At 37.7% G+C, this 24,984-nt stretch overlaps 2 protein-coding genes across 9 annotated transcripts in view; one reads left to right on the top strand and one right to left on the bottom strand.

The window, feature by feature from the left end:
• cpne5b (copine Vb) overlaps window positions 1-24,984 on the top strand; it is a 144,067-nt gene that overhangs the window by 79,306 nt on the left and 39,777 nt on the right. The window contains exons 7-9 of the mRNA XM_026242455.1: window positions 126-189; window positions 22,280-22,383; window positions 23,072-23,176. Of these exons, the coding sequence (XP_026098240.1) occupies window positions 126-189; window positions 22,280-22,383; window positions 23,072-23,176 (273 nt within the window). The remainder of the gene's footprint in view (window positions 1-125; window positions 190-22,279; window positions 22,384-23,071; window positions 23,177-24,984) is intronic.
• Window positions 7,741-14,579, bottom strand: LOC113069388 (uncharacterized). Of its 8 annotated transcripts, none has more exons than XM_026242451.1 (11): window positions 14,294-14,579; window positions 13,265-13,322; window positions 13,048-13,132; window positions 12,684-12,824; window positions 12,449-12,597; window positions 12,188-12,300; window positions 11,979-12,072; window positions 11,763-11,862; window positions 10,999-11,185; window positions 10,677-10,804; window positions 7,741-10,596 (listed from the first exon to the last, which is right to left on the bottom strand). In XM_026242451.1, exon 11 carries the CDS (start codon window positions 10,255-10,257, stop codon window positions 7,801-7,803), a length of 2,457 nt encoding a protein of 818 aa, XP_026098236.1. In that variant the 5' UTR covers window positions 10,258-10,596; window positions 10,677-10,804; window positions 10,999-11,185; window positions 11,763-11,862; window positions 11,979-12,072; window positions 12,188-12,300; window positions 12,449-12,597; window positions 12,684-12,824; window positions 13,048-13,132; window positions 13,265-13,322; window positions 14,294-14,579; the 3' UTR covers window positions 7,741-7,800. The 8 variants fall into 8 exon arrangements, with proteins under 8 accessions (XP_026098236.1, XP_026098233.1, XP_026098231.1 ...); XM_026242448.1 differs by having other exon boundaries at window positions 12,188-12,324; window positions 13,048-13,150; window positions 14,294-14,578; XM_026242446.1 differs by having other exon boundaries at window positions 12,188-12,324; window positions 14,294-14,577.

Below are 24,984 nucleotides of genomic sequence, written 5' to 3'. Positions count from 1 at the left end.
GAATAGTTCCCATTGACCTAGACCTCTTTATGGTCTTTTCCTTGGGTTGCACTTAATGACTGCAGTTGTGTAATCAATGAGTTCAACATTTGATAGTTTAATGTCATCTTTATTGTCTATTTCAGGGGCATACCGGGAAAGAACTGCGGCACAATCATCTTATCTGCTGAAGAACTGGGGAACTGCAGGGTGAGTCTGTCACTGTGTCTTTAGAGGGGGACATAGTGTTGCATTCATTGTTTTCTCTCTTCTGGGACAGGCAGAAATGAGTTTTAAGCAGATGCCTGCAATTTACTCTGTGACCTTCAATTAAAACCACACGGTCTCATTAAAGCCCAGAGAGCTGCTGTGCAGATAGAAAACATCATCTTAGTTTATGAATTTATCCATGCAATACAAAAAAATAATGACTCGTCTTGACTCTGAGGATCTTTAAAATAGAAAAATGCTACTTTTTTTAAAAGGTCATGGAGGTTTGTGAGCATTTCTCAACAGAGCATAATAAACTGCAAGATAAAGAAACCAATGATTTTTGAACAAGAGGCTGTCAGGTCAGCGTGGTGGGCAGTGGATTCTCTCAAAGAGGTGTGCGCAGATGGAGCTAGGGAACTGTTGTGTCTAATGAAGTCCACACCCTTAGTGTCCAGCATGTAATAAACAGAGACCTCATTTAGGCAGGGGCTATCAATTTAGAGCTCAATCCTCATTAGAAAAGATCAATTCAGTCAAAATTTAACAGCATTTTCTATGCTTTACAGTACTTTGGAGCTAAATGGCATTACAGTGTACATTAACACAAACAGATTTAAAAAAATGAAAGTTAAGTTTGTTAACTTCTCAGAAGGACGTCAGGTCCACTTCATTGGTCTTCTTAAGCAGTTTACAATAAGGTCCCATTACTTAATGTTAGTTAATACTAACATTAACCAACTGTGAGAAATACATTGTTACAGTATAAATATTTTATTGGTTAATAAAAATACAACTGTTCAATGTTAGTTGATGTTAGCTCAGGTAAATTTTAATTTAAGTAGCATTTCAAAAAAGTAAAAATGGACTCTGATTGTGTTTGTAGTTTGGCACCCTGATGAAGACTTGTTAACCGCAATGTGTCGGTGAACTTATGAGTTGTTTTTAATGTAAAGCCATGCGAGATTAAATCATTTTTATTTTACTCTATATTTTCAAGTGCCTTGCCGTTATTTTTCTTTTTGCTTAATCTGTTTATTGAGCTTTTATAATAATAAAATGATAAAGATACAAGAGAATAGAAACAACTCCCCCCCCCCCCCCACACACTACCCCTAATGTTATACAAACCAAATCAAAAAAACAAACAAACAAAAAAACTCAATACAAAATTAGTATGTCACTTATGTACATAATAACCTTATCAAAAAAATATAGATAAAATACATAGATCTTATCTTCAAATGTTCACATTTTTGTGCTAACTGAGAAAAGCTGGGAAAAATATTATCAATGTAGATACCATTGACAACTGCGATACTTGCTCTCTGCCAAATATTAAATGCTTTATCATTAAGAGAGGAGGGATTATAGGGTTATGATTAATAGGTTAAACCAGTGGCAAATGCTGCAGGTTTGCTAGTGCTAAATGTGGCAATTGCCAGACAAAGGTATTACCATATGGAAGATGTGAGACAGCAGTAAGAGGGCCACACAGTAGTATGGCTGGCGAGGCTGGGTAACAAGAATCCTCTTCAATACTGACCCAAGCTAGGACCCAATCTCAGAGCCCGAAATTGCTCTGAAACCTGATCAGTGTAGAATGTATATTTGCCACCTAGTAGTAAAATAAGAATTTAGGAAGGGAAAGCCCACCCTCAACCTTTGGTTTCTGAAGTATGTCCCTCTGATTTCTGGCTTGTATTTTGTTCCAAATAAAAGATGAGATGTGTTGGTTTAAAGTCCATTGGGGAATGCAGCCTTCATGACCGCTGTCTGAAGCATGTGTGAAACAACGGAAATATGTTGGTACACCTGTCCCATGTTGTCATAGGCGTGGTGCCCGGAAGCATAAAAGGGCACCTGCTGAATACTTCATCTACTTAGGTGTCTGAAGGAGATTTAAACAGGCAGGATAAGGTATGGCGAGGGGCAAAGCATCTCGTTTCCTCTCAGGAAACTATGGTTGCATGCATTAACTAAGAAGTTCCTCTTCTAGAAATTGAGACACTACGTCCCCTATGGCATCGGGCATGTGCCTTTCCACCTGGCAGGGGAGCACCAAGGAAGTGACGGACACACACCAAGCCTTTCCACAGAAAGGGGCCCTGCCACTGACACCATGGGCCGCTCACACAACTTGGCAGAAATGGGGAATGCAATTAGATCAAGGGGAATATCCCACCCAAGTTAAGACCACAACTATCCTCAGGTAGCTATGCTATGTGAGCCATATGAGCCTGGATACACTAGACCGCTGAAGAGATTAACTGGAAAGCTTCTAGAGAAGCTCAAAGATAACTACTTAAATCCAGGTAAGGAGAATAGCTGCTGAGCTAGAACACAGCTATCCTCGGATAAATATGTTCTAAAGGTCTTATGAAGGCTTGTAGACCAGAATAACCATTGACAGCTAGCCTAGATAGCCAGGCAAAACCTTCCTGCAAAGCTGCCCAGACCACAGAGGGTGGGCAATCTACTTACAACCCTAGCAAAGGATGTAGAACTGTCTTGGCAATGGCTGCTACTTAAAACCCTAAGCAGGGGAGCAGATAACTGTCAGATAGCTAAGTACCTAGGAAAGGTAAGGCTTAAGATAGGACCAAGACTTCACCGCTTGCCTGAGAGAGCTTGTGCCAAGGGGAACCCAAGCCAGGATATTACAGAGCAAGTAAGCTTGAGCTGGAGCATAACCATAAGTAGACAGCTACACTCTGAGCAGGGACTCATTTTAAACCCAGAAGAGGGGAAGCTGTGAACTCAGCCCAAACTCACTAAGCAGGACTCAGAGGGACTGCTCACTTAAAAATAACCAGAAGCCTGGGGAAGCAGCTCACTCCTAATCCCGTCTGGCTTAATACGGGAAGAAAAACACTCTCCCAGTGAAACACACTGGGAGAGAAAACTCGCAAGCATCTAATCACAGAGTTATAAAATATATTCACGCCCAGTGAGTTTCTCCACACACAATAACATACATTTTAGAGAGGCACGGCCGAGCTGAATATAGCTCCGCCTACGATCTAACAAGATCAGGGCTGAAACGACTCCATGCTTACACTTTATCCTCATAACAACCCAGTAGTATCTGCAATATCTGACAACCTGTTTAGAGAGGGCGTGCGGATTCCGCAGATCAAAGCGATCACAGCAAGCTGGGATAAACTGTGCTGGAGCAACAATGAACCAGGCAGCAACACACAAATGCTTTGTCACGCATCCCTCGGTAGCAAATGTAAATAAAAACAGAAATATGTTTTTGGGTGAACTGTCCCTTTAAGTAAGTAGCATCACCTTATTCAGTTGGACAATACCACAAGTAAATACCAGCAAAAACATCTGCAGCATCTGTTTATGTGGCTTCTGAGGGTCGGAAGTAGAAAATGTAAGACTGTGTCAGAGTTCAAGGACCCATATTTGTCTTTCAGCAGTATTGCACTGTATTGTCTGTGTTGAATAGAGAATAGAATTTGACTCTGATAATAATACAGAATACCAATAATATTGATCCTCTTAAACACCCTCTGGCATGTTGGGCTTGTAATAGCCTGTCTCTACTGAGAATTCAGCGTATAAAGCACCAAAGCCCAAAGAGAATTGAAAATATTAGCAGATAACCTCTCTTTCAGACTGACCTCTGAAAGCCAACTGCTGACGGTTGATAGCTGACTTCACACTTACATAATTTGCTTATGAATTATCCTTGCTTTCACACCAAATTTACTCCTTGTTTCAGCTCTAGATTTGATTTGACTGCTTCTCAAGAGCAGAATGTAAGTCATTTTCATTTGGAGCCAGAGAAATGTCTTCTTTTGGAAATATTATTCAGGCACACTTCCCAGTTATGTTCTGGTCATCAAAATTTGAGACCCTAAAACCACAGGTTATTTCACAGGCTTGTTTTGTACTGTGAAACCTCATGTTACATACACAATCTACCCCACACTAAATTGGGCATGTTTCTATACCAACCAATGAGATTTAGGGTTGTACAAAGGCTTTGGTTTGGGGATGAGGCTTGTGCTATGTTCTTCTAAGCCAAATTTCCCTAATAATTAAAGTAGTGTATAATTAAAGAGTAGGACAATGACAAAGATGACTAAATATGTACAGGGACCTTTCCTATTCTTGGGCCTCTGTGCTTCTTGTACTTGCACTTGTACTTGCTCTGATGCTCTGAGTGGGGAGCAGTGTTAGAATAGAATGGATCTTATCAAATCATGTACAATTATGATTACGTTGAATTGGTATTTTATTTGTTTTTAAATTCATCCTAAAAAATATTGATCTAATGCATTTTATTTAGTGATTTTATTTATAAAGAACAAATTAAAGAAACTGATTTTAAATGTTTTTTAATTAATTTATTATGATTAAAAATTTAATTATTCTCCTTTTTTCTTCTTCTTCCCCTTCTTCTTAAAAAAATTTACCATACATTTTCTGTTTTTACATTTACATTTTACATTAAATTTACATTTAGTCATTTAGCAGATGCTTTTATCCAAAGTGACTTACAAATGAGGATAATGGAAGCAATCAAAATCAATAGAAAAGCAATGATATGCAAGTGCTATGACAAGTCTCAGTTTTTAAATTTACATTTAAAAGTCTTTGAAAGTGATCTTTTTTTGTCTCAAATACTTTAATACTTTATAGTATTATTGAAAGCCATTATTTTTAACATTTAATAAACCCTGAAATATTATGTGATTTTAAAACAATCTTCACATAAACTAAAGGTTGTATATGGATAAACTATACAGATTCATCTTTATTCAAGCTACAAAAGTTAACCAGCAACTAGAGCAGTCGAGTGATTTCTCTTGTTTTGTTTTTTTTTTCCTCGATTTACACCAGTGACAGACATCAGCAGGTTTTACTTTAAAACCTTATGAACATGACATGGATCTGACACTTACAGTATGTTCTCCCAACTCTTTACAGTCATTTAAGAATTTTAACTTTAACTCATTTAAGGTTACCGTTATGAGATTACTTGCCAAAATCGCATATTTTGACATAAATATGCATTGTTATAAGTTTTACCCTGCCACCTGGTGACTGACTGATTTTAACTCGCATTTGGTGCTTGGTGAGTGTTAATTTTAGGCCCTGCCATAGTTAACACTCTTTTGAGATCAAAAGAGGCAAACAGAGTGTGGAAGTCTGCTGCCTGAGGTTTATTTAGGTAGATACTGAGTTCTCTAAGTATAATTAGTGGAGTACCATCTTCAGGATAGGTTGAGAGCAGCACATCTAATTCATCCAAGAAGTTATCTTGTGCTCCTGGGGGTCGATAAACAACTTGGACGATGGATTTTAAAAGGGTGGGTAATAGTGACTGAATGTTATTCAAAGCTCCTGTTAATACTCAGAGAAGGTAAAATAATAAATTTCCAATTATTAAAGATTAGCAGTAACTCTACGTCTGCCAGTCAGACAGGGAGTGTGGGAAAAGTTGTGGTAGAGTGTCCTCTGGTTTGATCCATGTCTCTGTCATGGCCAGGAGGTCTAGCCTTAAATGACTAGTAATGGATGTAATTAAATCTGCTCTGTTTACTGCAGACTGACAATTCCAGAAAAAGAGCAAAAGTGACAAGTTATACGATACAGTATAAGACCAAATGCTACTTTTGTTGTTAAAAAATAATACATTATAAAAATTACTCTGATCTTTTATACTTTAGGCATTTAATATATATATATATATATATATATATATATATATATATATCATCCCAATATTGATGTTTTTTTTTCTACTTAAAACATTTTGGTCACCACTTGATATCTAATGTGAAGTACTGGTTTTGAAGCAGAACAGCAATCCGATCAGAATATGTTTCAACTGATGTAAGCTGGCAGAGAAAGCATGTCAGGCTGCTTTCCCCTTTGTAGTCCTTATAACAGGAACCCAGAACATATTTATGAGGCTTTGGGGCATTACAAAGACCAAGTCGCATTATTTTGTAGCTGCAAATCGGAATGTGGGTGAAGACTGCATTTTTTGAATCCAAGTGCATGCTGAACTTTTCACCCTTACCTCCCTCTCAAGTGCCCTATTTAGGGTATCTGCGCTTCAGGCGGTTATTCATGCCGCCTGATTTCAGTGGGTGTCACTGATGATTTCTAGTGAGAACCCTAAAGCTGCTCTTAAAATCTTATGTCCTTTTACAGCTGGCAGATTCCTGAAGGTTGTCATGTGAGAAAGCACCAAGGCATCGTTTTCCGCTGAGCTTTTTATGGGAATGGGACAGAAGGGACGTGATAGCTGTAGCATCTGCCATGCCGTGCTATCTGGACATCTGGAAACATGAGGGCTGTGGTGTTGCAACAAGGGCGAGTGACTTTGGAGGACAGTAACAAGCGATTAGAGAGGGGAAGGAGGAAAGGGCTTACAAAACAGACTCAGAATATGTTGATATAGCAGTCTAGGAATTAGCCTTTAGACCAACCGCACGTTTAATTGCTCTCGAAGCAGAGCATCTTCAAGTATGATAAACGTGAAACTGCACTCATCAGCAGTAAATATCTATTAGCATGTCATCAGTATTCTGCTGGTCGCAGAGTGTGCAACAACAAAGTCTGTTTACTAAGAGCGATCTAGTTTTCCACACCAAAGCTGTGCAGATAACAGGGCTCTTCAACATCAGCTTCTAGATTAGCCGTTAGTTTGGCCCTTCAATTGCTCACGCAGGAGCATGTAGTTTTTAAAACACACTGTACTTTTAACAGCTCGGTTTTGATTTGTTCTGTTATCCACCTGTAAAACATATTGCCTGAATAATAAAGAAATAGTTCACCCCCAAAAAATTAATTCTGTCCTTATTTATTAACTCTCGTGTCCTTCAAAACCTGTATGACTTTCTTTCCTAGTCAGGTCCATATTTAATTGGGATAGAGGCCGTACAATGCATGGTAAATGGTAACAGAATCTATGAGAGTAAAAAAAAAACACATTTGAAAAGACAAATCTGTATTAGACCCTGTGGCTTGTGACGATACACAAATGTGCAAACACACAAAATGATTGTTCTGTGCATATATATATACACAGTAAATTTTGCAGTGTTAAATTAACTCTTTAAGAGTTAAATTTAACACTGGACCCGAGTGTATTTGGTCCCACTCAGAATTAGTGATAAAATGACTCTCGTCACAGTGTTCAATTTTCAGAGTAAAATTAACTCTTTTTGGAGTTAAAAATTAACACTGCTTAACACTGAATAGTGTTGTTACAATTTAACACTGAAGTAATTTAACTCTGAATAGTGTTGTTACAATTTAACACTGAAGTAAATTAACTCTGAATAGTGTTACCACAATTTAACACTAAACTAATTTAACTCTGAATAGTGTTACCACAATTTAACACTTAGGGGAAATTAACACCAATTAGTGTTATTATTTCACTTTTGTAGAGTTTATTTAAATTTTCTTTGTGAAAAACTAATCCCACTTAGTGAGTACACTTTTAAAACCCATTTGGTGTCGCTATAGGTTAAAATGCTGATCAAATAACTCCAGAGAACAGAAAACAACTTCAACGTACCATTTAAAACATTTATTAAAACATGGTCAGGTTTAAAATACATTCACAAAAAAACATCACATCTGCATAAAATGGCAATAGGGCACTATATGCAGCGCAGAATCTGTTGTACCATACTTCATTTGGAGATCAAATGGTTTGAAATAACACAGCTCATTAACATTCACTGACTTTAGAATTCTGTCTGGATGCATTCTGACTGTAAATGCATGGTAATGGTCATCAAAACAGAGTGTTTCCATCAATGTTCCACATAAAAGTACATTCTCATCTTTCACAGCAATAGTCTTGATCTTATAAAACACTGGCATCTCACATGCTACTTCAGTACAGATAATAAAATCAGGGCGATACTCTGTGCCATGATGTTTGATCCATTTTACAGAATAGACACGTTCTGATATATCCACTCCTAGTTTGGAAGCCATCTCCATGCCACCTTTAAGTTCATCGAGTTCCACCATCTTCCCTGGACCAAGAGTCAATCTGTACTGGCTAAAAGACTCCCAGTGCATTGCCATACAACTCTGGTGCTTGTTGGCCAATGTTTTGGTGATGTTTTTGAAGCTTTTTAATTGAGTTTTAAAAAATTTGTGTTTAGCTTCATAACGCATGCACCACATGTGCAGAATTGGTCCAATTTTTCTTATACACTGTGGGTAATGTATCATTATGTGATGCTTTGGTAAAAGATTTTTTTGGGGAAATAATTTTTTGAATAACTGGTGATGTTCAATTATTAAATGTTTAAGATAAATGGTCATGCCTTCTGTTAGGACTGGTGAGAATACAATGTTAACAATCTGCAGAAGTAAAAGCAAAAGACACCAGTGTTTATCATCTCTCTGCACTAAATCACCAAATAACAGTGGCATGTTGCGCAACAAGCACCAAGATTGTATGGCATTTAAACCCAAATCATTGCTTCCACCAAACAATTTGACTGACGGAGGACGGTTCTTCTGCTGATTGTAACCATAATCAAAAGCATGTATTCTACCAGCAAGATCATCAGCACTCAGAAAATTATGCTGAATGTACTGCAAAACAAGTTTTACCTCTAGCTGAGCGACACCTTCGAGAATGTCGTGCATTATATCCACAGCAAAATTGTTGGCTGTGTTGAAATACTTCAGTGAATTTAACAAACAGACCCGTTTGACGCCATAAACATGAGGGAGTGTAGAGTCGTCCTGTAATCTTTTACAGTGCAGAGCATGCATCTCAGTTGTTCTTAGTACAACCTCAGGGTTATCTTCGGAAAACACAAACTGAAAGCGATCTTTTTCAAGAACACAGAAACGACAGCAATATTGAGCCCCAAATGACTCCAGAAACCCTAATAAGCTGTGTAAGCCAAGGTTATCCCCTGTGACTTGAACAATTGTACCCTTAATACAACTTCCAGATACTGGATTCTTAACTCCCTCAATCTCAAGCACTTTTAGATCATTTACTAAAGGCTCGATTATAGAATTAAAACCATACCGTCTTATATCCTGTGCATGAAAGAGGGCACATAAATGAATATTATCTAATGATGAGTTAAAAATGGGGGGGAAATTCCTTAATGTAAAATAGATAGCACCCAATTTGTGTATACCTTTTTTGGAACCCAAAGGGTTAGCGGTCTCAAAATCATCATAAAATAACTGAATTTGTAAGGCATCTTTGTCTGTGTAAAATAAAGGATTACTTTTGAAATGTGCTGCATCACTCAAGTCAAAATAAACGCCTTCCTTTGGAACATGCCTGGGTTTAAACAAATCAGTAAGATGCCGATTTTGTAAAATGGCCTTTAGGGTTTCTAAAATGGGAATATAAGCAACTTTATCTGTTACAACAACTTGATCAAATGTTCCTGTGGTTTTGTTTCTTCTGCTGTCAAATCTTGTGCCAAGCACTATTTCAGTTGGTTCAACAGTTCCCCATTTCTCTGTAAAGAGTCTCTTTCGTTTGGCTTCCGAATTCAAGAAAGTGAATGGATTTTCCATATGTTCAATTGAATTTTCTATTTTCCTTTTAGTAGCAATGTCATGTGGAGGCAGACAGAGCAAAGCTGCATCCTTGGCCTGACTGTGAATCTCAAAAACAATTTCCTCCATAGATGAAACAAAACCACTTACAGCAGACTGACTTAACCCAGCAACTTTTAGTTGCGCAACAGCCGAAGCACACATATCCAAAGTGCTCTTATTTGACATTAACAATACAGATGTTGTGGCTACCTCTCCAACACTGCCAATCTGATCAAATGTTTGAGAACTAATTTGTCCTTCTGCCTCAGCAGTCTCACTGTTGTCAATGGTATCAGAATTCTGGTCACTTTGCTCAGTATGTTTTATATGCAAATGTTTCCTAAAACCTGAAAAAGTACCAAACACAGAACCACATCCTGTCTCTACACATTTAAGGCGAAGATTCTTTCCAGGAACAAAACCATGAACTAATCTTAGATGCCTGAGAAGTATTTTTGAACCAGATAACTCAGCCTGACAAACAAAACACTTCATGAGGGCAGAAAAACTTTAGGCCTAACTAAGCAACCTTGCTCTAACCTCAGCAACACGAGGACTCTCTTTCACTTTGCCAACATCTATGTTGTACACAGTGGTCTGAATGAAAGTGTACATGTTGTGTAGCATAATGTTGTAAGAGGTGCCAAAAACAAAGTGTGCCTTAAACAGCTCGTCAAAAGCACCAAGAGAAGAGGCTGACTTGCATGGAATGGCATGCTGATCAAGAACGATGAAGTACTGGTGAATTGAACTCTTCTGAGGTCCCACGGCCAGGAGGTAGGGCTGAGCAATAGCTGCAATTTCTCGAAGATGCTCCTCAATGTTTGTTCCACTCTGAGAAAACCAAGAGAACTATCACCAATGTGTTAAAAATTAAACAGAAGAACAAAGTAAAGAAGAAAACAAAAACAAACCTTCTTAAAGACAACAAGGTGTTTCTCTGCTTGAGAGGCAGATACCTTTCCTGGTCTTTTCCGGCCTTGGGCAGAAGGTGGGATCAGATGCAACAGAAGTATAATTGAAGCGAGTTCACTGTCCCAAACTGTTTAAACACACATTATGTAAGAAAAATTTGACCACTAATACAAACTGGAAGTTTGAGAACATAAAAAAAAAAAAAGAAAAAAAAAAAAAAGTATGGGGACTAAATCGTTCACTTTCAAGTTCCTTGGAAAATTTGTTCAATACTATTTCAAATTAATATTTCAAGTGAAAAATGTATCTTAAACATCTTACCAAAATTAGCACCCTCTTCTGAGTCACCAGTAGGAGATTCAGCTGCTAGTAGAAGTTCTTCCAAATCACTGGTGCTGGGAAGCTTTTTGCACTGCTGAATCACTTTTTTCTTGAATGCAGTGGTCCAGTTCTCCAGTAGCTTTCCTGACACTCCTTCTCCAAACATCAGAACAAAGTCTTGCTCAATCTAAGAAGAGGCAGAAAAGGATGACCCAAAATATTTTGTTCTAAGTAATAGACAAATAATTATATAAACCCACGTATGCATTGAATAAACATATTTAGACATCAGTAAATTTTGTTGTAATGTTAAATTGATAAAAACGTATGATTATAAACACTTTACCAAGCCTTTAATGTCTTTGAATCGTGGAAAGACCGTCAATATATCACTTGACTGCATGGGGTCAAGAACCATGTTGCGGCGATAGTCGAATGTCAATTTCATTTTCTTCTTGATGGCGTCCTCATCAGATGAATGGCTCATGAATGCAATTGCTTTCTTGCATTCATCCTCACTCAAGATGGTCTCTGAATTAAACTCTGACTGCCGTCTTACACTTGGTCCACCAGACCCCCCTTCAGTAGACGTTCATTTTGATGAACAAAAAAACATTTTAAAAGCTTCAACACTGCTTAAAGAATGATAAACGAAGTTTAATCTTACAAAGGAAACTTCGTAGCAACAGAACTCCCATGAAAGATGACAAAAAATATATTTATAAAAAAATAAAAAAAAAAGGTAGGAGATTTTCAACCTGTACCTTCAAATGATGCACGTCGTTCTTTAGCTAAGCCTCTCTGTATAGTTTTGATTCTCCATGCCAAGTACCCAGTACCGCTTTCGCCATCATAGTAATGTTCCTTAGAAAGAGAAAAATCAAGATAAAAAGTATATAAATTCAACAGCAAAATACACCACCTGTCCCGAAGTATGAAAAAATTTCAACACAGAATTAGAATTCAAAGCGGACACTAACGTAGCCATTTTTGGAAAAGGGGTCACTGAGGTACGGGAACAAAGCCACAATTCCTCTGGCATATTTTTCTTTCACCTGCCTTGTTGGTGACGTACTGCAGTAAAAAATAAAATAAATAAAATGTGTGTCCTTTGCCTGACTTTAAACAACATCAAGACATTTTAAAACTAGAGACCATTAATACACCAGGTGATGATTATGAACATTACCCATTCTTTTCTGTCATGTGAGCTGCCAAGATATTAACCATTTTCCTCCTTGTTTCATCCCCCAAAGACTTAGTTCGGTTGTACTCCGTTATTATACACTCCCCACCAGATTTCTGGACAAGAATGGTTTCCACCAACTTAAAGATTATATTAAAAACATATATATAAATTAGTTTTCAAAATTGTAAGTCTCATTGATCAACTTAAATCAATAATAAATATCCCCAAAAATATAAAAGTAAAAAAAAAATTGATACCCACCTTTTTAGCTTCTTCGTCTAGCCTCATTCGTTTACTTGAGGAAGTTTCTTCAATAATGACTGTGTCCTGTGAGTCACTGGAGTCCACGGATGGAGTACGGGACAGATTTGACTGCTCATGAGAGGCTTGTGGAGAAGCAGAATCCAAGTCTGGTTGCAGATACATTTTTATGGGGAATTATTGTAAATTAGAAGTATTAAATACATTCCAAACATGTAATGAAATAAATACAAACCTGCACCATGTTTTATGGTAAGAACTCCAACTGAGGGATCTCTGACTATATCCTCAAAAACATCACCATCCACCTCAGTCCCTGACTCATCAAAAACCTTCACATTCTCTGGTACAGCTGGGACACCAAACTTTAAAAATGCTGTTAAAAGAAAAAAGAAAAAAAAAAATATATGCAATTTTATGAGAAAGGATATATGACTTAAAAGGTTTTACATAGCGAAGATGAACTTTGAACATCAGGGCACATGCAACATTTGACTATTCTTATATAAAATTATAGCCATCCATCAAGTAACATTTAAATAATACAAAAAAAAAAAAAAAATCATAAAATAATACAATGAAAGTATATATTTATTTACCAGCAGATAGAAATTCCTCCAGGCTCAGCTCTGTTATCTTGACAAATTTTTGGGCATCCCCAAGTTTCACCTTAACCAGCATGATCTGTAAGAAGTGAGAGTTCTGTACAGATTACGGTGTAAAATGGTTACCTCAGTATCAGTTTATATGATTAGATTTAGAATAAGTCATACAAGGTAGCAAAAATATTTCACAAATACTTTAGTAAATACTTACATTGGTTAGTGTTTTAGTTTTCACTAAGTATTGGCATACATTTACTGATCCAAGTTGCCTAAAATAGAGAATTAAAACATCGACAATACATCAATGACACGCCAACTATACCAACTAACTTACACGCAGTTTAAAAATTAAAGCGCATTTTCATTATTTTCTAACGAAACATACAGCGTTTGAACACCGTCAATCCTTAAAATAGGTTGAGGATCACTTTAAACACCTAGCATGTTACCGCTCAGGTCAGCTAATTGTGTCTAACAGCAATAACAAACTTTAATACCGAAAAAATTAAGGAAGGTTCCAGAAACAATTTAGCGGGTGTTTTTTTCCTTCGTTGAACAGCGTTGCATCAGCACCATCTCTACGCCCATAGCGCCATCTAACGTGACTTATAAATGCGATGGTGGTGATCAAATAAATGTCCTCACAAAAAGTTTAAAATTTCGTTGGACACATTTAATTTGCGAACTGAACTTCTGCAAAAATAGTTTATATAAAATTAAAACAGTTTATATATTATGTTATCATATTTATTGACTTTATCAAACGTCGTAATATATGTTCAAAAATGACCTACGTCACATCATCAACAATTTTACATGAATTACACGTTAAACATTGTCATATATGATACAAACATCCACAACCTAAGCTGGAACATCTCAATTTCAACCATCCAACACATAAAAATGTTGATGCCTCGTTGTGACTGTTAGATAATTCAACGTTAAAATAACTAAAACATATTAATGGCATATAACAGTGCCAAATGCAACTGACGGGAAGAAAAAAAATAAGTTAGATTATTGGCATAATTTAAGCTTTTCCATTAGCGCTACAGTGTGACGAAAACAACTCTCCAACGTATCAACTTGCCACAAAGGTACCTAATCGGTATTCCCGAAATCAAAATAACAAAACTACACAAATTGCATCAAAATATATCCTATGCAGTAATGTAAGCATATTTATTCACATAAAACATCAAAACTACGTTTTAGTATGTTACTTAAAAGAGCTTACCTGTCTGTTGGAGCAAAAAGAAAATGGCGATTAGAAAACTACTCCAGTCCTGTTCAGATCTTCGCAGGGGGGTAGATTGAGGGGCGGAGCTTAACAGAGTAAAGTTAACGACGCAGAATTTAACTCTGATCATTTTCACCAACACTAGGGGGTATCTTTCACCAATTGTTGTTGAGTTTACTCTTTAAGAGTAAAGATAGAATAACACTGCTCGATTAACACTGATTTTACTGTGTACACCTCTGATTCACGCGATGTCCGAACTTTTAGAACTCTTGTTAACATGCTTCACAGCAGCAAGCACGTGAGGCATTCTTCTTCTTGCATTATGGCGGATCGCAGACTTGTAAGTGCATTACCACCAACTATCTCTCAGGTGGACCTAATTGACATTGTAGATAGAGTGTCAATGTTCCATTTGAGAGATATTTGGTGGTAATGCATTATAAGTCTGTAATCCGACATTTCATGAATCAGAGGTTAAAACAACAACAACAACAACAACAACAACAACAAACTATATAAATTCTGTTCAGTTTCTTGCACAGACCAATCATTTTGTGTCTTTACACATCAATGTATTTGTCACGAGCAGCAGGGTTTAATATGGACTTGCCTATGCATGTTTTTTTACTCTCATAGATTCTGTTAACATTTGACATGCATTGTACGGCTGAGAGACTGCAACGTCTGGAGCTAAAAATCATAATTTATGTTCAAGTCACCTACCATCTTGAATGCCCTGGGGGTAAACAGATAAACATCAAATTTTAATTTTGTGGGTGAACTATCACTTTAAGCAGGTAAAATGTCTGGAGTTGATTCTAAGTGTGCCATTTGCATTTGGAAGCTGTTGCTGTAAACCCACATCATGTAGTCAAAGGATCTCTCCATACAAGCAAAACAGACAATGTTTAAGCTTCAAAATCAAAACAAATCCATGAGAGAGATAGCAGGAACATTAGGAGTGGCTAAATCAACAGTCTGGTACATTCTGACAAAAAAAAAAAAAAAAATGCACTCGAGAGCTCAGCAACATAAAAAAGCGGATGATGGGAGAATCCACCCTATAATAAAGAATAACCCTTTCACATTATCCAGCCAAGTGAAAAACACTCTCCAGGAAGTAGGCATGTCACTTTCAAATAGGGATGTAACGATAATATTAATATCACAAATTTTTGTAGTCACATGACTATATAAAATGATAGGTCATTTGGGCAAAAAGTGTAAAAAATATTTGTTTTGGGTCGTTATGTTTTGGCACAGTATGTGTCAACCCAACTAAAATTCAAAAATACTATATGGCTTATATGGCTTAAGGCCTTCATCAAGTCCACCTCCATTTTTGTTGTGTGTTTCAAAGCGAAGCGGACAGATTGTACATGTGATCAACCTTGTGATCCGGTGTTTCTTATGCCTCAGAACGACTTCGTTTACATTGAATGAATGCAGTGAACTTGTTTATTGCAAATGCAGTGAGTTTAGCGTCATTTGGGAACGTTCTGCTTCATTTTCACGGAAGACGATTACAGCATTTCTCTAGGTTCAGGGACGGCGCTAGCTATAGGCAGAGCAGGTGATTGCCTAGGGCCATCTTCAATTAAACAAATTAATTTTGCAGTGTCAAAGCGGGTCCCACCTTCTGAAAATTTGTGTAACAAACAGATCCTTCAGGTAGGGCTAGGTACCGAAACACAGTACCAATATGGCTATGGTACCGGTATGCACCGAACCGAATCAGCACGCAGATTTCGGTGCCTCATTTCGTTGCCTCTTAAATGCCTGAGCGATTGATTTAAATATTTGTCTTTGTTCTCTGAGATGTACTGTTGCAAAAATTTCACTTCCTGAAGACACAACTAAACATAGAAAGACCCACAAAGAAACAGTAACTGAAGTCAGCTGCAGCAAAGGTCTGGCAAAGCATCACAAAGTAGGTAACCCAGTCTCTGGTGATGTCCATGAGTTCCAGGCTTTCCAGGCAATCATTGGCTGCAAAGGATTCTAAACAATATATATACTTTAATTCCTAAGCAGTTTATGTTATAATTTTGTTCAGTCCTTTGACTTGAATTCTGCACTTCAATTTAATCTTGATTGTGTCATTTTAATTCTATTCTGGTGGCATACAGAGCCGAAATTATGAAAATTGTGTCAGTGTCTAAATATATATGGGCCTAACTGGATATAATTTATTCATAATAGTTTTAGTATGCTAATGGATATGACAGTGTTAATGTATTTTGTCTTGTTGGACTAGATCTGCTACGCAAGCTGTTGCTGCTGCTCAGAAAGTATGGACTTGCTGATGCCAGTAGATTCAACTGAGCTCTTCTGTGAAAATATAAGAAATAAAGCTGTTACATTAATGGGCAAACAGAAATCCCATAACAGTTCTAGACAGGTGGAGCTGGGGGAGGTGGAGGTTTCAGAGCATACCGTATCGAGTATATTGTTAGGGTATATTGTTTTATTTTTTATTTTTTTACTTTAGTGTAATTTATAAAAATGGAGAAAAACATCCAATCCCAGTGGATGAAATCAAGCTCTAGCATATGTTTCCTACTGAATATTCTGTTTCAGACAGAGGTTTTATATGTTTCAAAATGTACTTGGCTATGAAAACTGTTTTATGCTTTAGCCGGTATGAAAACATTTGCTTGTTTTCTCTGTTGTGTGTGTTGCTTTACTCACCACTGTTTCTCTTGAGTCCACTTACTGAAGAAGTCTAGTAGCCTTTCTTCTCTTTGACTCATTTGTGAGTGCACTGAAGCTCAGATAATGTGGTGTAAATTCTCTTGCTCAGTAGCGGAAATGTCTCAAGCTTACTGACAACAATGTTTAATAACAGTGTTGATATACATAGAACAATGAATAATTGCAATCTTAAATCAAAAGTTTTCCTAAAACTCAGGGAAAACAATGAGACTTTCTCTGAGGCAGACTAAAAGGACAAGTGAAAATTGGTTTCCAGGGAGCTCTGTGAGCACTGAACTGAGAATGAGACAATCCAGAACTTTTCATTTGAACAGTGTCAATTATCAAAAACAGCAGAAAGACTCTGACCGCTGCTGTCAAATGGAGAGGCTTTACTGAGTTATTTTAAATGAACGGGAAACTAGAATATGACTCAGTTAAAGACACTGTTGTTTGCCTACAATGACGACGAGGCACTTTTGCTATAAAACACAAGAAAAGCAAGGGAAGCTATCATGATGTTTTGAGTGTTTTGTCTTCTGTGGTTGATGAGGAGAAAATGAACACATTAGAACATCCATGCTGAGATATTAAAGGAAAACACTGTTTATTTTTATTCAGATGAAACACATTTGATATCTGGATGCATTTTATAGTGGTCATCACTATCAAAGCTGGAGATATGGCATATTGGTTTTAGCATGAAGTCTCATGGCATTCACGCTCAGTCAGTAGCGCATCTAACCGCAGTGCCACACCTCGAGGTCAGAATGAGCAGCAGAGCTGTGGTAGGGAGAAAGAGCTGCGATTTAAGTCGGAGAGGTGTTATACACAGGGGAGCATTTAAACTGTAAAATGTTTTGCAAGCGCTTTACTGCTGAGACCAAACAGCCAGTGGCGTGTTGCAGGCTTTTGAAATGAGAAGACAGTATTCTCTCTCGTTTTATATGTGTGTGTGTGTGTGTGTGTGTGAGAGAGAGAAATCATAGATGTATAATCACAAATATAATGATTAATATGATGTTTAGACAACTATTGGGTTTCAGAAGCTAATGCTATAATATTTAATGCTATACAATTTCAATACTATCATGTTTTATGTTTATATTTATATTAGGGTTGTCAAAAATAGCGCGTTAACGACGTTAATTAGTTGTTTGTCGTTAATTACGTCAAATTTTTTAACACATTTCACGCATGCGCAGTGTGACATATTATTCAGGTCAGGAAAGTCTCGTCGATCTCTGAATTCTCAAGATAGTAAAAAAACATCGGCGAGCGCCGCGACGAAAACACAGAAGAAGCTTAAGGTTTTACCCCAGTTACTTTCAAATACATTCATGCCAAGCTCGATAAACAGAGACGACTTTGGTAGTTGATACACTGGAGCTTCTTCCTGTTATAGCGTCCTGTGTTTCACACTGCGCATGCGCAGAACGCCTACATGCAATGCAGCGAAAATTACAGCTGTTTGGAAAAGCATGTGCATTTTTACTTGGTTTTACTGGCGCTTGAAGCCTTCAGAACGTGAACATATCGATCCTAAAGTACTGTGGCAGAGCAAATGAACACCTCCCAAAAACAAGAGTGCCCAGAGTGCAGAGGGCACGTTTGTGTTTCTGAGTTCATTCTTTCGAGTTTCTCTATGCATAATTTCATAGATATGTAGCTATATTTAACCATTGGTTCACCTAAAACTCTTACACTATCTGTAGTTAAATGGCATGGTTTGATATAATGCTCAGGTAAAAGTGATCTAAGTAAATGTTAAACTTTTGAAATTCAGAAAAAAAGAACCACATATTGATGAATCAATACATGAAAATTATGTATCTGTGTCCTGTTATTTATCTTTTGGTATGCATTTCAGAAAAAAAAAATGGTTACTGTTCAGGAGTAATTGCAAATAGTGATTAATCCTGATTAATCCACAAAAAATTCTGATTTATTTGATTAAAATTTTAATCATTTGACAGCCCTAATTTATATATGAAATATTTATACAGTACAGACCAAAAGTTTGGACACACCTTCTCATTCAAAGAGTTTTCTTTATTTTCATGACTATGAAGATTGTAGAGTCACACTGAAGGCATCAAGGGCTATTTGACCAAGAAGGAGAGTGATGGGGTGCTGCGCCAGATGACCTGGCCTCCACAGTCACCGGACCTGAACCCAATCCAGATGGTTTAGGGGTGAGCTGGACCGCAGACAGAAGGCAAAAGGTCCAACAAGTGCTAAGCATCTCTCGGGGAACTCCTTCAAGACTTTTGGAAGACCATTTCAGGTGACTACCTCTTGAAGCTCATCAAGAGAATGCCAAGAGTGCAAAGCAGTAATCAAAGCAAAAGAAGAACCTACAATATGACATATTTTCAATTGTTTCACACTTTTTTGTTATGTATCTAATTCCACATGTGTTAATTCATAGTTTTGATGCCTTCAGTGTGAATCTACAATTTTCATAGTCATGAAAATAAAGAAATCTCTTTGAATGAGAAGGTGTGTCCAAACTTTTGGTCTGTACTGTCTATATATATATATATATATATATATATATATATATATATATATATATATAATCCTGATCTGTGTGTCCTAGTTTTCACAAAAAAATATTTTCCACATTTTGTAAGGTTATGATGCAGCATTATTAAAAAGAAGAAAAAAAGATATTGGTTCTTTAGAGAATATGTTTTAGAAAAAAATGCATTATAAACCCAATTAGATTTTTTGTTATGCAAATCTCTATTTGTGTACTGTTGATTATGTTCTCATCCAGGTTTTTGAGGAAGCACTGCTTCTTAATGTCTCTTTTTAGAAAACGCCCCTGCAAACAACAGCCTTTAGATATTCAGCCAGTGTTTGTACAACTAAATGTCTTTATGTAATGTCTCTATGAAACTTTCAGACCTTCAGAACTTGCAGAAAGTTCTGTCTAACCAGATAGAATAATTTCTCAAACGGCTTCATTCTAGTTGAAGTAGACACATCTTCTGCACTGATCGTGCTTTACCTTTGATCTCAAGGGCCAATCCAAAAATGATAAGCATTGACGTGATTCACATTCAGAATCATCATAGCATGAAACTGCTGATCCAGAGTTGTTTCTACATGGCAGTCATGGTCATAATCACAATGACAGGTGAAGCAGAAGCTGATTACAGACTGACATTATTCATGACCGAGTTGAGCTCAAATCCCAATGCTTCATAGATTGTATTCGTTTCTGTGTGTTCACTACAACAAGATCACAAATCTAGCTTTAATGAGCCTCTCGTTCTCCCAGAAGAATTAGATGGAAGTGTTATAGTTCAATTCTCTCTGCTTTGTAATCAACTCAGACTTTGTGTTGTTGCTGTCAATTCAACACATGCCATTTATTATTATTATCAAATATATGCTCAACATATGCCATAAATACCACTGCAATAAAGTTTAATATTAAAGGAAACACTTTAGTGTAGGGACCAATTCACACTATTAACTAGTTGCTCATTTCTAATATATTGGCTGTTTATTAGCACTTATAAAGCACATATTCTGCATGACCATATTCTACATCCCTAATCCAACCAAATACCTAAACTTAACAACCAATGATAACTATTAATAAGCAGCAACTTAGGAGTTAATACAGGCAAACGTTATAGTCAATGGTTTGTTAATAGCAAGAATTGGACCTTAAAATACAGTACGACTATATTTTATATTAAAATAAAAATGTATATATATATATATACATATATATATGTGTGTGTGTGTGTGTGTGTGTGTGTGTGTGTGTGGAAAAATATTTACCCTATATATATTGCATTTATCTAAAATGGTTTGCCATGTAAAGGTTAACCATTTTTATGGGTTGTTATATAGATGTGCAGGGTTTGAAATAAACAAATCTGTGGAAGGTAATGCTGTCAAATCCCTAGCCAATTTGGCAGGTTACTTTTGTGAATTATGTTCATTAATAATTTTGGGAAGTTCATGTAAGCCAAATCTGCCCAGATTTAGAGCAAATACTGATCCTGTGACTCATCGTGATATCTTAAATACAGCCTAATTCGGAAGAGCAGGATCAGTCTCCTGCACAGCACTGTGTTTCGCCAATTTTTATAAGAGATATACGGCGCAAATTGCTTAATCCATTCAGGAGTGAATAGGAATTGTGTTATTCAGTTGTGTGATATGAGAACATTAAAGGTAGTGGGTGAAAACAGTCATGAAATGGTAAACATTGGTTTTTGTTTTTTTATCCCATTTTATTTATTTACTCCAATTGAAGGCCCTATAATGCAGCAAAACATTCACATTCACTCGTGGGCTGGATAGGCTGAATTTGTACAGGGCTGAATTGTAACTCCAGTCCAGCCCTGTTACCCATTACCTATATGCATCATAAATATTTATAAACCTGGATAAATTTGCTTTTATGTAACAACTATTATATCTGTTAAGCTAAAATGTTATTTTGACAAGTCAAAAACAGTTTTTGAAATAAATAGGTGCTGCCTTCCATTCCCCCAATTTATTTTTCCTTTTCACAGTCTGGCCAAAATGATGGTTGGTTCCAAAATACATGGTCACATGACAGTAAAATTGTACAGTTGCCAAGATACAGAACTGATGCCTCATTCAATTTATGATGTAGGTCTACCGTCTGACATAAAGTACAAAATATTTGCCATTTACTTTTTTTTTTTTTTTTTGGCTAGTAGAAGTTATGAATGTCCGGTAACTTAAAAATTTGGGAGCCAAATTGGCTGGTGAGTGAAAACTTTGTTCAAACCCTGTAGATAAATATAATAAATAATATATAAATGTTATGTAATGTAATATTACAACTATAAAAAATCAGGTAGGAAACAAATAAGTCAAAATTAATGAAGGAATGAACAAACAAACGAATGCACAAATGAAAAGACAAACAAACATACATATGAATAAATGAACAAACGAGCGAACGAATGAAAGAATGAATGAATTAATTAATTAATTCATTAACTAATGAATCATATATAATTTGGGGACTTTGTTTATTACATTAAATGGTTTCAATATAACATTAAATAATAATAGTAATATTAATAATACCCAGGGAATAGGGAAAACAAAATTTGGGTCAATTTGAATAATAGTTTTAAATATTTTAACTTCTACAACTTTTAAAACTTTTAAAAATATTTTAACTTTCTCTCTCTCTCTCTCTCTCTCTCTCTCTCTCTTTCTTTCTTTCTTTCTTTCTTTCTTTCTTTCTTTCTTTCTTTCTTTCTTTCTTTCTCTTTATAGGACAGTGCAACCATGCAGTTCTGTGCCAACAAATTGGACAAGAAGGATTTTTTTGGGAAATCCGATCCCTTCATGGTCTTCTACAGAAGTAATGAAGATGGCACGTAAGTGACTTAACTTGATTTAAAACAACACAACTGTGTGTTAATCATAGGTACAGTAAAAGGTACATCTACCATAATACCCAGCACCCACCATCACCCTCATATTATGAGACTGGCAAAACATTTAAATGCTCTGTGGGACATTTATGGGCTGAAAATGACTCTCTCTCTGTGTACAGAGCGACAGGAAAAGGCCTTCTATCCTCAGAGTTTTCCATCAAAGCCTCTTTACTTAAGTGACTGTGGTTTCATGTTTTCAAGAGCTGTGATATAGTTTGCTCATTTTGTTTTTCAGAGCAAAAATACTCAACAGAGCAGCTAAAATAGCTGTGCTGAGGCTCAGATTGTGCTTTAGCAGGTTTAGGATGTTTTAATGATGCTCTTTGTCACAGATTAAGGGCTAATTATCAAATGTTAAATACTCTCTGGTATAGAATGGAAGGATATTACATTTTATGGTTTGATAATTGCTCTACAATGCAATTTCAAATACCTTTGGAAACCATATTATTTATACAGCATATGTCATTTCCAAAGTTAAAAAAACTCCCCCAAAAGCAATGCGATGTGTAAACTGATGCTGTAGTCATCATTTTATGGTTTGTCGTCTTTGATCACCATGAAATAAACACAGCAGGTGGTTGATGTCAGTCATGTTCAAGTCTCCTTTTGTTCTCTCAACATGAAGGTTTACAATCTGCCATAAGACTGAGGTGGTGAAGAACACCCTCAACCCTGTTTGGCAGCCGTTCACCATTCCAGTCAGAGCTCTCTGTAATGGAGACTATGACAGGTAAGACACGCAGACCAGCACTGGCTTTCTTACATAACACCATTAGGTCTCTTAAACCTTTAACTTTCACAGCTAAAAGAAGAAAAAAAAAATCTATCTATTTATCCATCCATCCCCAATCTATCTATCTATCCATGCCTTTTTTTCTCACAGATAAGTGTAGTTGGTTACCAAGGAAACAGCAGAAGAAGAGCTTGATGATGAAATATTATATATATATATATATATATATATATATATATATATATATATAAAGCTCATTAGAAATGCATGCCTCTACCTACATACCTGCACTACACAATTAATTGCAGTTCCCTTTCAGTTGGTCACTCTCGACGCCACGTCGGTGACCGACGAATATGGGATATCGCTTCTATAGACCAATCTACTTCGAGTGTAAACTAAACAAGCCAATGCACATTGGCATGCAATTGTTGCATCCAGCTGCCGCTGATCACTGCGTGAGCATAAGAGGGCAGCAGGTGCAATGCATACCAGCTTTTCGCTTTGGAGCCGAGTGTTAGTATCGCTCTGCTCAACTGTGTCTGCTATGAACTACGTGTTCAGCACGCTCACGGAAGCTTAGTGTGTTGGCGAGACGGCGCTTCAGCGGCGGTCGTTCCTGTGTCGAGTGTCCTGTTCCTCATCCTCCTCCTTCGCCAGATGGCAGCAGCGGGCGGTTCGAGAGCGTCAACAAAGGCCCTACTCACGCACCCTCTGCCAACCCATGGAACCAGGTGAGCCCTGCACCCCACACTCGCACCACACTCCGGCCTGCTCACAAGCCGCCCGAGTTGAGTCCTTGTGTTCCACCTCGCTACCCCACTACAGGTACGGGTGTGGTTCCGCTGGTCCCGCTTGTACGGTTCTTAAGCGCCTGGTCAGCGCTACCCAGCCAGTCTCGCTGGCTTCTGCGAACCATCAGCCTTGGCTATGCGATTCAGATCGCCTGGCATCCCCCCAAGCTCTGCGGTGTCCGCTTTACTACAGTGAAAGCGTCCGATGCCCTTGTCTTGCGGGAACAAGAGGAACGTGCGCAGTCGGTGCTAGCCTGCTTGAATAAGTTCAAGAGCAGGACAGCGGTCCCACTGAAACTCTTTCAGAGGCTCCTGGGGCATATGGCGGCCGCGGCGTCACTTACACCGATCGGCCTATTACATATGAGACCGCTCCAGCACTGGCTTTATGGCCAAGTCCCGAGGTGGGCGTGGAAGCGCGGCACTCACCGGGTCCAAGTTACACCGGCCTGTTGCCAAACCCTCACTCTGTGGTCAGATCTTGTATTTCTCTGGGCAGGAGTGCCCCTAAAGGAGAACTCCAGGCATGCTGTGGTTTACAAGGATGCCTCCACCACCGGCTGGGGGGCCACGTACAACGGGCATGCAGTCTCAGGGGTTTGGACGAGCCCGCAGCTACAGTGGCACATCAATTGCCTAGAGTTGTTAGCAGCGCACCTTGCCTTGAACCGTCTCAAAGGTCTCTTACGAGGCAAACATGTGCTGGTCCGAATGGACAACACTGCAACTGTTACGTACATCAACCGACAAGGTGGTCTGTGCTTTCGTCGCATCTTGCAACTTGCCCGCCACCTCCTCCTTTGGAGTCAGAAGGTTCTGAGGTCACTTTCTTGCCGTTCACATTCCAGGCCTGCTCAGTCGTATAGCCCACGAGCTGTCTCGAGCAATGCTCCCGGGAGAATGACGACTCCATCCCCTGATGGTCCGGCTGATTTGGAGGCGGTTCAGAGCTGCTCAGGTAGACCTGTTTGCTGCTCCAGAAACCTCTCACTGAGGTTTTTCTACTCCCTG

The sequence above is a fragment of the Carassius auratus genome, unplaced genomic scaffold (genome assembly GCF_003368295.1).
Source record: "Carassius auratus strain Wakin unplaced genomic scaffold, ASM336829v1 scaf_tig00001591, whole genome shotgun sequence".
NCBI lineage: Eukaryota > Metazoa > Chordata > Actinopteri > Cypriniformes > Cyprinidae > Carassius > Carassius auratus.
This window is presented reverse-complemented; position numbering and strand designations above follow the sequence as displayed.

Bases quoted from the DNA above. Each gene is read 5' to 3' on its own strand.
- LOC113069388 (XM_026242451.1), bottom strand. From the start codon at position 10,257: ATGAAGTGTTTTGTTTGTCAGGCTGAGTTATCTGGTTCAAAAATACTT.